Source organism: Zonotrichia leucophrys, chromosome 14 (genome assembly GCF_028769735.1).
Source record: "Zonotrichia leucophrys gambelii isolate GWCS_2022_RI chromosome 14, RI_Zleu_2.0, whole genome shotgun sequence".
Classification (NCBI taxonomy): Eukaryota; Metazoa; Chordata; class Aves; order Passeriformes; family Passerellidae; genus Zonotrichia; species Zonotrichia leucophrys.
The window spans coordinates 6,502,997-6,516,849 of NC_088184.1; the positions used below are offsets into that span (position 1 = coordinate 6,502,997).

Sequence of the window (13,853 nt, forward strand, 5' to 3'; positions counted from 1 at the left end):
TTAAAATATTAAAACATTAAAACTGAATTGACCAGCTTTTACTTCCTGAGCTTTTTCAGACCTTATCTAAGGGGAAAGCTTACACCAGCATGACAGACAATACATATTTCAGGTCTTAAGAGTAAATATTCTGTAATGTAAATATTCTGTACCTGCCTTTTATACTGATGGAAGGACACTTTTGCATTAACTAGAAAGCAGCTAAACTAGATAGGGTAAAAGCATCCGAGTGGGATCTGCATGGGATTTTCTTTCACTCCTAAATTTAATAACCATGTCCTGAATAAAATTATTCTTTTTAAAGGTAATATAAAAGAGACAGAGTAGTTTAATTACTATCTAATACTGAAGAATATTAGCTTGACTATTTATCAAAGGATGAGAATAAACCTAACCCAAAATAAAATTTGCCCCTTGTGCATCAAGTAAAGATATTGTTGCAAACACAAACCTTGGCATTAGATTAATTTCAAACAGGCTCATGACATTTTGTACTGAAACCAAGTGAAAGAATTGTTTCATTATTTTCAATTTTATGAAGGGAGAAAAATGTACTGATTTTAATAATACTGGAGTAGTATTCCTGATAATCTCAAACCATTGGATCAGAACTATTCCTGACTGCAGAGGAGAAGGGTCTTGATCTCCAAAGCCACAGTTCTACAATTGACATAAACCTCCTGAGATCCAGCTGCTACTGAAAGATGCAGCTCCACCACATCCATACTTCCAGCCTAACATCTCTCCTCTGCCCCAAGACTGCTAAGGGCATTGAAGGTACAGATCCAGGTAAGCTTTTTCATAACAAATGGCCACATAAGCTTAAAAGCAGCAGAACTGATTTCCATCCAAGCCATGAGTCAGGTTTCCCATTCACATTGCTTCGGAAACAGGAAATCTGGCTGTGGGAATAGGTAAGTCTATTTTGTACACAGCATTCATTCAGTGAGGAGAAACTGTCATCCCATTGCAGAAAAAAAGATCTGCAATACAAATTATTCCCTTAAAATGCTCCAAATTTAAATCCAACACTTGGCACAGATTGAAAACATTTAAATATTTGCAAAATATTTTTTCCTGTATATTTTTGAATGCAATTACTAAAGAAGACTTACCAATTGTCTCTGCACTTGAATGATGATCTTTGCCATAGTGCCCTTAAGGCCTCAAGGGAAAGGTGTCGAAGCTCAAACACAAGAGTCATGAAAAGGTCTGCAGTCTGTAAGTGCACAACCACAAGTGTAATATTCCTGCTGTGCAGAAAGCAGCTTCAGAGAACAGAGCACAAGGGGTTATGCTGGCATTGCCACTGATTTACAATGTAACCCAAGACTGAACCCTCTTTCTTCCCTGTGTCCTTACATTCCTTCCTCATTTCCTTTTCTCTCCAGACTGCAAACGTATATGGAGAAGGGCTTTTGCCTTGGGTGTCAGTCAGTCCCTGAGACAACAGCTCTCAGTGACCACCACACATACCACAGCCATACAAATGAATAAACCAAATGGCAACAGGGTGGTTACAATCCAGAAGAGAAAGTCAATCTTCTCTGAGTTTGTATGGCAAGATCCAAGATTTATGACCAGAACTGCTGACAGCTTTGACACAAATGAAAAAATTGTCAAGCTAACTGTATATGAATCTTAGGTTTATGTGAAAGATCATTTAACAGAGATTTGGGCAACACTTAGAAGTTTCACTTAAGAACCCTTGGGCTGTGAGAAATGATTCCATCTTACTGGGGAAAGGCCCAGGCAGAACTGCCCTTACCTCTGCAGCCAGCACAGGACTAGCTGGAAAGAGAGGCAGAAGAGCTGTTCTCTCTCACTGAGAGGAATTGCTACATCATACAGCAGCTATTTTGCCTGCATTTTAAATGCTAAATAGCACGTGGATGTATTCCTCCGAGACCTGATCCAAAGTTAAAGAAAGAAGATAGGTCTCATTGCTTGAAAAATTAGCAGAATGTTCAATACAATATCCTGTATGTTCAAGTTAACTGAACTTTATAATGTGGAAGCTTTAAACACGATCCATGTCAGCTTCACTTCAATGCTTTATTCACCTCAGATGTGAAAGGCTTAGACATAGGACTAAATTTACGGTTCCAAAGAAAACATTTTTCTTTATATAAAAATTATACAAACAAAGTCTAATTTCACTAAGTCACATTTCCAAAGGTTTGGGGACAGACCTACTTTGACTTTCTGACCTTCCTTCCAGGAGCCACTCCCAAAAACAATGAAAACATGGAATAACCCAGTGCCAGCATTCAATTTTAATTTAAGACTGCCAAGCCATTTTCAGTAACAAGAAGCTGTCTTTCAGTAAGAAGCCTGAGTAATTTCTTACTGTTTTGTTTGAGGGAGCAATTTGTCAGATCCAATACAGATATAGTTTATGTTTTTATTCTTTTGGGATTTATATTATTCTTAGAAATAATATATAATTTAATCAAATTAAAACCTGTTCTTGTATGTGAGGCCCCACCTACGTATTAATTCTGTTAACATTTATAATTCCATACCTAGAATTCAGATAGATCCACATGCATTCCATTCCATTCCACTCCCTCATTACCACTGAGATCTATTTTAAAAAGAATTTCCAAGCCTGGACACTATGGAGCTAGTGAATAATAATAATTTTTTAAAAGCATTTCTAAAGCCTGGGCCCTATGTGCATTTCTCCACAGGCAAATCAGCTGGGGGGCAGGGGATCCTCCCAGATCTCATCCCAAGGAGCTGCGTGTGCAGCTGCTGCCCAGGTGCCCCATCAGCTGCAGCTGCAGCACAGGTCAAGATAAAACTGCCAGACTGATTTACTTTCAGGTGATACAATTTTAGACTGTAAACTGACTTCGTTCTGCTTCACACCTGCTGACCAGACAAGCTCTCATCTAATAACTCCATGCAAAATTTTGCAGACAAGCAGCTATTTTTACTCTCTAATAATAAATCTTTAGAATGTACTGTCTGACCAGGTGGGCTGTTGTCATTTTTTAAGGTTGGTTGCACTGAAATTGAGCTGTCATTGCAAATTCCTCCCTTTGTGGTATCATAATAACAAACTATATTCAAATCTGACTCCCGTTCCCACCTCTGACAGAAACATAAGAAAGCCTGGCTTTTATTTTACATAGAAGCTAGATTATTCTTCTACCTGCAGACCTGCCATATTTTAAAATTTTAAATTATTTAAAATTATTTAAATTTAAATTATTTATTTTAAAATAATAAACTAGGTAAAAGAAAGCAATTAGAATGCCATACAGGGAAAAAAAACCTAAAAACCAAAGCCAAACAAAAATGAAAGATCATGCCCTGAGAGTAAATTTTTTGGGTCAGACTGGGGTCCAGGAGCAAGGCAAAGCAAATCTGACATCCTCTTGCATACACACATTGACCAGAGCTACTGCCCAAGCACCAAATCCCAGCCAGTCACTGGAAATGCAGCCCCAGCAGAAGTGGTGTGACAGGCTTCTCTCCAGCCTCTCTCAAGAGAGGGTCCCTTCTCCCCCTCCCTTTTTCCATTCTTTGTCAGCAGGCAGCTTGTTCACTTAATGGTCCATTAGCTAATCTACATCCCCATTGAAATTCAATCTTGTCTCATAATAGAATTAAAAAATTAAACAACAACTTCGCTTCCTTGGAACTGACACCATCTCCACCTCCATTTTCTCATCCCTTCACTGTTTTCCCCAGAGTTGGAGATTTTCCCTTCCATTTATTCTTGGTTTTGTGTCCTGAAAGAAATGCATAATCTCACTTCATTCAGAGCCAAACAATAGAGGGACAAACAAGCTCTACATGCATAACAGTGAAGCTGTCTCCCAAGCAACACTGCGGGCATTCCCATAACTTCTTTCTTGGCCCAAAAGACGTTTCATTGGTTGAAATGAGGGATGATAAAGATTCTCTTTGAAATGTCTGGTCACACAGAAAGAACACCCTGAAACAGTGAAAATGGTTGACAACCAATCAAACCCTGTGCTGGGACAGGCACATGATGAATAATTCACTTCTCTTTTAGGCAGTGGCACAGACAGCAGCCACTTGTGCTAATCTTAGTGATTGAAAAAAAAAACCAAATTTCCCACACATGAAGCCAGTCAGCCTTTCTGGAGGCAGAAGTGACATCCCACTGCTACTGGGAAAAATCACCTCCCATTCTTTGAAAGACATTGAATTAAGAGTGTTCCATAGAAGGTAGGATTTACACAGTTTCTCAGGTCTCCTGGAGTAGTTTCTTTCTTCAATTTTTTCCAGGCAGTATATGACCCTCTAGTCTGTGCCTAAATGCCATTTCATACTGCTGTACAGTGCCAATCACATGGAATTAAGCATTATCCCTCCCCAAGAGGAAGGTCTGCTCTTATTCTGCTTTAGCACCAACCATTATTGTGTGGCTCTCTTAGCCCTCCACAGCATGCAGCTAAAAGAGATGGCAGACCTGCTTATAACTCAGAGAAAAAAGCTTATCCCAAATATTGCAACATCCAGAAAGGCCACCTGCTGCTTTCTGCTCAGCCCCGTGCCCAGGCTTTAGTCAGGCTGTGATACCAGGTCAGCTCTGATCACCATTGAACAGGTTGGGAGTAAGGTCTGGGGCTGGAATGTATCACAGCTGATTGCAGGTGATGGCTTCAGCAGCTGTGACCTATCCTGCTCCACCCTGTGCCTTGCCCTGAAGTCTCACACACAAAACATGAACACCTACCTGTGCTCATGAATCACAGGGGACACTAAGAGAAGGATGAACACACCCAGGACATCACTGCAGAGCTGCAATCCAGCACTGCACTTGTCTCCAGTCCCCACAAAGCCTCTCCTCCATCCCTCAGTATCTGTGTCCAGCCCAGGGGAGTGACAGGAAGAGCTTCTGTTCTTTGACATGGGACTTAATCTAAACAAGGAAGGTGAGTGCCTTCCATGCTGGCTATGAAGCCTTCTGTTAACATCACTTGGACCTATGTGCATTCACAGGGGAGATCTCAGCCTCTCTGCACAGGAAATAACCTTGCTCCAAAGTAAAACAATCTGACCAGAACCTCAGAGGACAGGGAATATATCAGCAATGAGATGACTAAACTCATCAGTGGCAAATTCATGGAGGCACCAATGCCCTGTTTAGTGCCTTTCCTATTAGACCATACTTGTTTTTTAATAATATCCAAACCAAAAATTACTTAAAGAGTGTTCTCTTCTGTTTTCACATTTACATTTTTCCCCTTATTTTTCTCAGTAGGAGCTAAACTAGGTACTAGCAAGAACTCCTGTATTTGAAGGATATGGGATATGAAGTGTCCTCTGTTTGCCCTCAGCTGATCTCAGGTGAACAGTGATTAAGCACCATCATCTGTTGATCCTTCTGTATTGTACACAACAGGTGTTCTTTATAACCTAACAGGTGTTCTTCAAAACCTCTGAATTTCAGAGACAGGGATCTTAATTTCAAACACAGAGACAATTATTGACTGATTCAGCTGCTGCCAGTATCAATATCTAGAATGATTGTCATCATAAAAAAATATTTAAGCCACTGCCTGTTCCACATGACCAGAAGATTCCACCCTCTCTTAGCAGCATTCACCAGTGAAAATGGTTCAGGGGGCAGAGATTCCCTCTGGACCCAAGCAGCAGCCCCAGAAAACACGATGGTTGTTAGCAGAGCACAGCAGAAGCACAAGGAACCTGCCAGCCAAGACCAAGAGGCAAGGGCTTCATGTGCCAATTGTTTTGAGGGGATGAGGCAATATAAGGATGGCAGAACTCCAACAAACATGGAGACAACAGCACTGCCAGGAGCAGTATTACACACCAAAGCTGTAAAAGACATCAAGTATCAAAACTGCCAGTGACAACCCAAACCAGATACTTTATATGCTTTTGTTTTTTCACGGCAAAACAAAAATTTGGGACATTTTCTTTCAGATTAATTTACAATACAGTTCAAAATTATTTTTGCCTAATATTCAGGGGGCTACAGTATGTTTTAACTCCTCAGTGTGATTTACTGCTTATATAAGAAAATGACATTTCAAAGCATTTTCTCTTTTCTAATTCCACATTTTAAAATGTCCAAAACAATGGAAGGCTTCAGTATTTCAAAATTGCTGCTCTCCTGGTCACCTCTTATCTGTGCAGGAGAATTCTCAGCCCACAAAGAGCCTCCCAAGGAAGCAGAGGCTGTACAGCTTACCTCATAACTTGCACTGTGTGCTAAGCAAAGCTTCCACACCAGTTCAGTCACTTCTGCTCCAGTGACCTCCCTCTTAGTTACCTCCCTTTCATAGAGAATGTCAGTCACATACAGATCCTCAGAGCCCCCTGGAATAAGAAACATAAAGGAAAAAATCACATCTCTGGTGATTACTGGCCATTTGCTATCATTAACCCCATATGCAAGGGGAAACCTCCTTTTTGAGCCTTTATTTCTCCCTGTATGAATATTACCAGGAGTGCAATCAGCTTGAATTTAAGAACACAACAGAACAAAAACAAGTGTAACTCAGAGTAAGAGAAACAAGACAAAGATACACATGAAAAAAAGCCCTATTTTTCACCCATCCATCTCTTAGTATGGCCCTGCTACTTTACATTTGTCACCTTTTCCAACATCATCTAATCACTAGTCCCACACTTCAATTCCCCAAAAAGTGAACAGGAGATCTAGGTGCAAAGAAAAATAAATGCCTTGGCTCTGAACCTCTTCCTGAGGAAAAATTCCATCATCTTATGTTTGTATAATTACAAACAAAGTGTACTGGAAATTTGGGGGTTCCTTTAAAAAAAGAACCAAACAATTATTTAGAAACAGACAAAAAACATGTTCCTCAAGATTTAGAGTGCAACTTGGAAATCATTCCTCAAGCAAGCCACTTGTTGACTTCAGTAAAATAATTTTCCTAAGGAGAAACACATAGAAGAAGGAGCAAAATTAAAACAGTTCTCAGACATGGCATGTCCTTAGTTCCCTTAGGACTTAAAATTATTTAGGGTCCATTTATATAAAAACTAGGAATTGTCCACAGACCTGGGAAGGCTGATGGTCTGCATACAAGGGCATGAAGTATATAGATAAAGGGGAGCTAGTCATTACAGACCATCACTGTTGGAAATCTACCCAGTTTTGGAGATCCACACAGTTTTGTTATGGCAGGCCCAAGCCCCAAAGAAGGGACAGTTTAGGCAGCCTGTAAAAACATCCACTTTAAAGCAGTTTAATCCATTAAAGGTGAAAATCATGGGTGCAAAGAGTTCTCACAGGCACAACAGAGAAAGTCACAATATTTTCCTAGGAAATGAATTTACTTTACTTCAGCAGAAGCACAGTTACCTTTACTGTAGAGTGAGTCTGTTTCCACGTGCAGGAGTGTGAGCGCAGAGCGGGTCTGTGTCTGTGCCCCGCTGCCCTGCTGAGGGAGCAGCCGCACGCGCTCCCACTCGCTGCACTTGGCCTCCTCCAGCACCCCGTCCCTGATGCTCTGCACACACTCCAGCTGGGAGGACACAATCTGCTGCTCAGGCTGAGAAAAACAGATACTTCAGGAAGATTCTTGATGACCTGTGTCAGTCTACCCAATCCTTCCTCTCCCAACTTCACAGAGGATTCCAGTTCTGGGATAGTGAGAAGTCTCTTGTCCACATCTCTGACAGTGCCCAGCCTGTGGAGGTTAATGCACTCCTAATTTTAGCCTAGTTTTTCAACACTGAAAAAATCTGCCAGGATCAAATGGTGTCAATTCATTTCAATTCACAAAGCCTCAAAGTTCATCAGATATTTTTGGTCAGCAAAGTAGAAAAAAGCAAAAGTCTGGTAAATTATGAATAGCTACTACAATCCAAGAAACAGGTGATATTCACCTAATAAAAACAGCACAAGATACAAACATTGATTGTATTTTCTGTCAACAGTGGAAAGTTGCAAGTCTGGCATTTAGAAAATCTATCTTTCCAAAGTTTTCTACAAATAATAACTTTCTTTTTCTAATTTATTTTTTCTTACGTCTCTCGATTCCCGCCTTCCACAGACTATTTTCAGTTTACCTCTGTAAAGTATTTTAATGAGAGTTTAATCCAGGTGCCTAACAGCCTCTTGCATTTATACTGTAACATCCATCAACTACAATGCAAATTTGCGTTGAAACAAATTCTGTGAATAACAGACGTTACAGGGAAAATAATATTCACCATTTCTTTGCTAAGAACCCAAGTTTGGGCAGACACTCTCTTCAAATGAGTCAAAAGCAAGAGTCAGTGTCATTCTCCAAAACTTACTGACACATGAGGAAGAACAACAGACTGCACAGAAGTCAAACCAGAAGAGCGATGGGAGCAGAGGTTTAAGTCCCTTGTCTTTACAAGAATGGGACCCTTTTGCTGATACCTGGTTGGGCAGATTCCCAGGACATCCACCTAGTAACAAACACACTGTTGAGTCACACACACACACATAAAATACAAGGAGATAGTGTAGGTGATTGAAATTAGTTTTAATAATTACCTTTTTTGTCATAACAACAGAGATCTAAATTCTCCATTGCAGAAGACCAGTTTTGCCACAAAAGCTATGAAAAGGCAAATAATTTTAAAGACCTTGGTCAAGTTTATAGTAGCCAGGCTCTGTTGGTTTGTTTAATTTCACTGTATTATTCTGAATCAGGTAATTACAGACATATGCTTTTCCATTTAAAATGTTGTGGGCATGCAGGGAAGCATTAATTCAGAAGAGCATCACTAGGCAGAGTAACTTCAATTATGTATGGGTGTGCCAAGCCCTACTGCACAACATCTCTGTAAGCACTGACACGCAGCAGTAGCGTGAGATAATTTTAGAACATTCACAAGAAGCAATCAGATGACTGCCACTGTCTGCTGAATCAAGTGACAAAACCCTTTATTTATTTACAAGTGGAGTAGACTTAACATGTACAAGAGCTAGGAGTCTCCTCGGAGCAGGACAGACAGACTCACCTCCTCAACAACAGCACCAGCAGAGGACTCTGGCGCTGTCTGCAGCACACTGAGGATGCCTCGCTTGATGTTCAGTGCCCAGGTCTGTTCACCCCTCACAGGACAGAGCTTCAGAACTTTCCCATCATGGAAAGAAAAATGAAGAGGATGCTGTTCTAGTACTTCCCTGTGATAAAAAAGTTTATCATTTCTTGCTTCAAAGAGTGCAAGTCAATTTATGACATTAGACTCAGATTTTCCTCAACAGAGCTGTTCTTCTACAATGCATCTGTCTCACTCTGTATCTCTATTCTTTACAGCAAGCCTCTATTCTTCAGAAACTCAGCCTAACCCAAGGAGTCCTTATAAAAACCCTGTGAAACCCAAAAACCAAATCTGCTCAAGATAATTACAGTATCCTCAACATAACTGCAACACTTAATAAAAGCAGTCCTGGCAAATTATTTACAAGTAAATGTACTTAATGGCAATGATTCTTGTTTAATTAAGAGAGAAATTCCATTTTATTATTCAGGGTGCCTTTGGTAGGCATGTCTGAATTGCAAACTAACTGCACCAGGCCTCTTCAGCCGTGATGCACACAAGAACAATTGCTTCCCAATTAACCCATATCTTCCTGCTCTGCTAGGTGTGAATACTCAGGCTCTATCCCTAACTTATTCCCCAATCTCTGCTGTTAGTACACCTCCTAATGGCTTTTACTATCCCAGATTGAGAGTACAGTGTTTTCTACCTTTGCAAGGGATCACTTTTTAACATTGATTTTCACTCCTAATGTGACATACTTTAATCATATATTTTCCCTCTAAATGGGGAAAAACAAACCATCCAAAGGAAGAATTTTATTGTAGCCCAATGGTCAGCTCCCATACAGGAAGCTAGACAGGTCATCTGCACATTAACTGGGACACTAACTATTCATCCAGCCAATCAGTCACAAAGTAAGAGATAAAACTTTAATATACAACATCTGGATAGAGTCCTTCCAGAAGAGACTGGGCATATAAGAGAAAGGTTTCTGAACTCCCAGGCAACTGAGTCTGGTTTTGCTACTATCTGTGGAAATTACATGCATGTTCAGAGGACAAGCTAGACTACTGTATATTCACAATAGGCTGAGGCAAATGCTAATAAGGCTCACTTGTCTGAATAATTATTCTGAATAGCCAAGCTTCACTGAATGCTTTCTTTGCTACCTCTCTTTTTTGGCTTCTCTGCAAACAATACACAACTGCTCTTACTGCTATGAAAATCTTGCAAATAACTTGACAGAAGATGTGCCTGTACCCTCATCTGAACTCTGGTACCAGTGCCCATAGAGAGAACACAAAGTTCTTCCTGATGAATATAAAAAGCAATGCATTTACCCCAAGCTTGCTCTTTTTGACCCTTTGAATTGAGTCAATTACCTCAGCTCTCAGTGTTGTTTAAAGGCTGAGAATCCAAGTGGCAGGACAAAGAGGAAGATTACAAGGCTGAGCTTCATCAGACAACAGAACTGCTTTTTTTTTGATGAGACAAGAAGCATCAGCTCTCTGGGAAAATGCCAGACTTCCACAGTTTGAGATCTTTTTGTACAGCCATCTATACTAGAGACTATACCTTGGCAAGTCAATGAGAAACACTGACATATGTTATGAATGAGCTAGTAAACCCAAAAACAGAAAAGGAAGAAAATCTCATTGGACAAATAAATGAAATATAAATACCTTGGAAGGAAAAACCACAACATTTTGCTTTATGAGAATCTTTTAAACCAAGAACTTCTGAAATGTACTGCAACACTCTACAGTCTGTAGAAGTAACATGTGCAGCTCTGAGAGCTGTGATCCACACACGCTGCTAGAGGTCTGGTGATTTGTACTCAAAATAATTTGAACTGTTCACTATCCAAAAGGTTTTACATACAAAGGGATGAAAGTTATGCTGAGGAAAAACCTGTTTGGACCAAATGTCTGTCATTCTCTCATTTTTGCTTATGGTGCTCATATCTGGATCCTCATCTAAAAAAACCAACAAAACAAAACAAAACAAAGAAAACCCCTAAAACTAAGCAGAGTACAAAGCAGAGTAAGCAGTGTCCAGTCAAGCTGCTGCTAAGCCACATAGTTTCAAAAAACCCCAAAAACCAGACCAATTAGAAGATTTTCTACCTTAGACTCTCCATTTCCATCAGAGACTCCTCTCTGGATGCAAGACTTTTCTTAATCTGTACATCTTGCACCTAGGAGCAAAGATTATAGGCAATATATTTCATTGTCAAGAGGAACTTGTGGATTTATCACATCAGGATATCCACACCAAACATCACAGAATATGAACAAAGGTTCAGTGTTGCAACAGAACTGCATTAGCCCTTTCTTCAGGTGGCATATCTGAGGCAGTTTCCAGAAAGTTTTTCTGTGAAGAAGTTTCATTCACAATTAAACCCATTTTACACAGCACTATTATATCCCTTTTACCATCAAATCACTAACCAGTTAATTTTTATCCACGTGCTAGGAGAGGTATAAATCTGCTCTTCTTTGTTGGCCTCATGTGTGTGTATTTAGTATACATATGTCTACTAAAGCAAAACCAGTGAATTATCCCCTGTGTTAAGCTGAAGGAAAGCCCAGGCAGCTGAGGAGTTGATTTTCCCTGCTGCCCCTGTAGTTCTCCACCTGGCCTGCCCCAGGGCTAACCCCAGGAGAAGCTCTGCAGTCTGAAACTCCCTGCTGCTCCTGTCACTGAGACACATCTCCTGTTGTGATGAATGGAGTGGTACAAGATTGAATTTTACACTGGGCTAGGAATGGCACCAATCCAGCCATCATACAAGTTCCTCAAGTTCTCTTTAAAATGCTTGCTATTTTAAAATTATTACTACAGATATCAAAGTGCTCTAAAGTAAAACAAGTTCCTTTCAAGGACTGGGTTCACCTCCAGTTCTGTACTTCATAACATAAAACTGTGAAACTGTTGTGTCACTTAGAAAACAATTATTGCTTAACCTGCCTTTTAAAACTGGCAAATACCTAATTTCAAGTTGTGGTGCATCAAAAAAATACTGCAACTCTAATTATGAGATCCAGAATCAAACTAGCTTTTAATTACAAGAAAAACAAATGTTTGAAATGCAGCAATAATCCCAAAGTAAAATAAGATTCCACATCAGCTCCTCTCAATCACTCAAACAATTATGACAATACTTACTTTCAAAACCATCTGGCAATTCCCCAATACTTCAATGATCACTGTGCTCTCCAGAGAGATGCCACTGCTTTTGTAACTATTTCCCTGCAGGAATGTGTTGGTGACTGCTGAGTACCTGTAGCTGTATCTAGCTCTTTTGTGGAAGTATGATGCACTGCGTCCTAAGAAATAAACAAAAAAGGGGGTGTTCTTAAGCCTATTAAACCTCCCCTTCTCTCTATTTTTTTTTCTCTCTTTTAATCTTTCAGCCATGGAAATCAGCTAAGTAAAGGGATGGATATTTAGATTGCTCCCACTTGGACTTTCAATTGAAAGAATTTGATTTCTGAGAACACCCTGTGTGCCAGCCATAGCTCCTGCAGGGAGGGTGAAAAGACTTCCCCTCTCCCAAGCACACAACCTCACAATTTCCTTCAAGGCAAGAAGTCAATTTCCAAGGGCAGAGCAGAAATGTAATGCATTTACAGCACAATGCTCTTTCAGCACCTTTCAGAGAGCAGCAAAGCAGGACCTCCACCACAGCAGGATGAAATAGATTCTGCTTTTTGTGCTCATGGCTGGGCTTAGTCCCACACTGGTTTGTCCTTTGCTCAGCTCTAATGCTTAGGAGTTTTTCAGAGTTCACAGAATGCAAACTTCACGCAGGTGTGGACCTGGTAAACCTTGGTGGAACTTCTCAGCTACTTCCATGAACACTGATCACTCAGAGATAAGTATCATTCTTCTCAAAACACAATATTCCTGTGTAAGTTTTCAAATTCATCTTTCCTTATCTTGTTTTACTCACCTGCACATTCTGCAAAACAGGAAGCTCCATAACTTAACCTCTCTGAGGATCCTGCAATGACAGGTAACAGAACAGAGACGTGCTGCAAATTTGTGTGCAGCTCAGCACAGACCTGCTGCTTCTGAACTTCAGTGAAATTACTGAAATCAAAGCATGGTCCTCAAAACAAATTAAATCCATGAGAGTTTTTTCTATCAAGTATACAGACTGACACAATCTCACTATTTCTGTTGCACTATTTAATGCATCCTCTCCAAGGAGGGTGCTCTCCCACCTGCCCAGTACCACCCAAAGAGCTCAGCAAAGCAAACTGCTACCCTACACTAAAAACCCAGACAAAGCTGCTACAAGAATTACTACAAACCTACAAGCTGTAACATAATTCTCTGAAGTTTTGCCAGTGAGAACATTTCTTAGTAGAAGTATTCTGCATTGAGAGATCAATCTTAGCAGAGGAAAAATTTCTTCTACTTACTCCCTGAAGCTCCAGCCACAACAGCACAGAGTAAAATGATGGTGAGCAACCCTGTGGCCATCGAAATCACCTCCTCAGAGCAGAAGTTAACAAAACCACATCAGTTCTGCTCTCAAAGGCACCTCTGAGCAAGGCACTGAAAGAAAATTTCCTTCACAAAGCAGGAGCTCACTATTTCAACTCCCCTCTTCCTGCCAGAGGAGGGGCTGTGGCAGGGGCAGCCTGCAGAGGGGAGGGGGAGGTTGTGGTAAGGGGGAGAGACAGACACATCTCCCCTGATCTCATCCCCAACACCATTTCAGCCTTTTTGCAAAAGAAGTGAAAGAGAAGTTAATCTACTAGAAATCCCACAAAACTACAAGGAAAAAAATTAGGTATATGGCATCATAACGGAGCAAATGCTCAGAACAATCCCATGCAGTG

General features: G+C 40.4%; 1 protein-coding gene across 1 annotated transcript in view; it reads right to left on the bottom strand.

The window, feature by feature from the left end:
* LOC135454311 (uncharacterized) overlaps positions 1 to 13,853 on the bottom strand; it is a 73,498-nt gene that overhangs the window by 58,550 nt on the left and 1,095 nt on the right. The window contains exons 2-9 of the mRNA XM_064726306.1: positions 12,956 to 13,006; positions 12,169 to 12,329; positions 11,127 to 11,197; positions 8,974 to 9,139; positions 8,278 to 8,415; positions 7,337 to 7,526; positions 6,045 to 6,327; positions 1,116 to 1,268 (exon numbers count right to left, since the gene is read on the bottom strand). Of these exons, the coding sequence (XP_064582376.1) occupies positions 1,116 to 1,268; positions 6,045 to 6,327; positions 7,337 to 7,526; positions 8,278 to 8,415; positions 8,974 to 9,139; positions 11,127 to 11,197; positions 12,169 to 12,329; positions 12,956 to 13,006 (1,213 nt within the window). The remainder of the gene's footprint in view (positions 1 to 1,115; positions 1,269 to 6,044; positions 6,328 to 7,336; positions 7,527 to 8,277; positions 8,416 to 8,973; positions 9,140 to 11,126; positions 11,198 to 12,168; positions 12,330 to 12,955; positions 13,007 to 13,853) is intronic.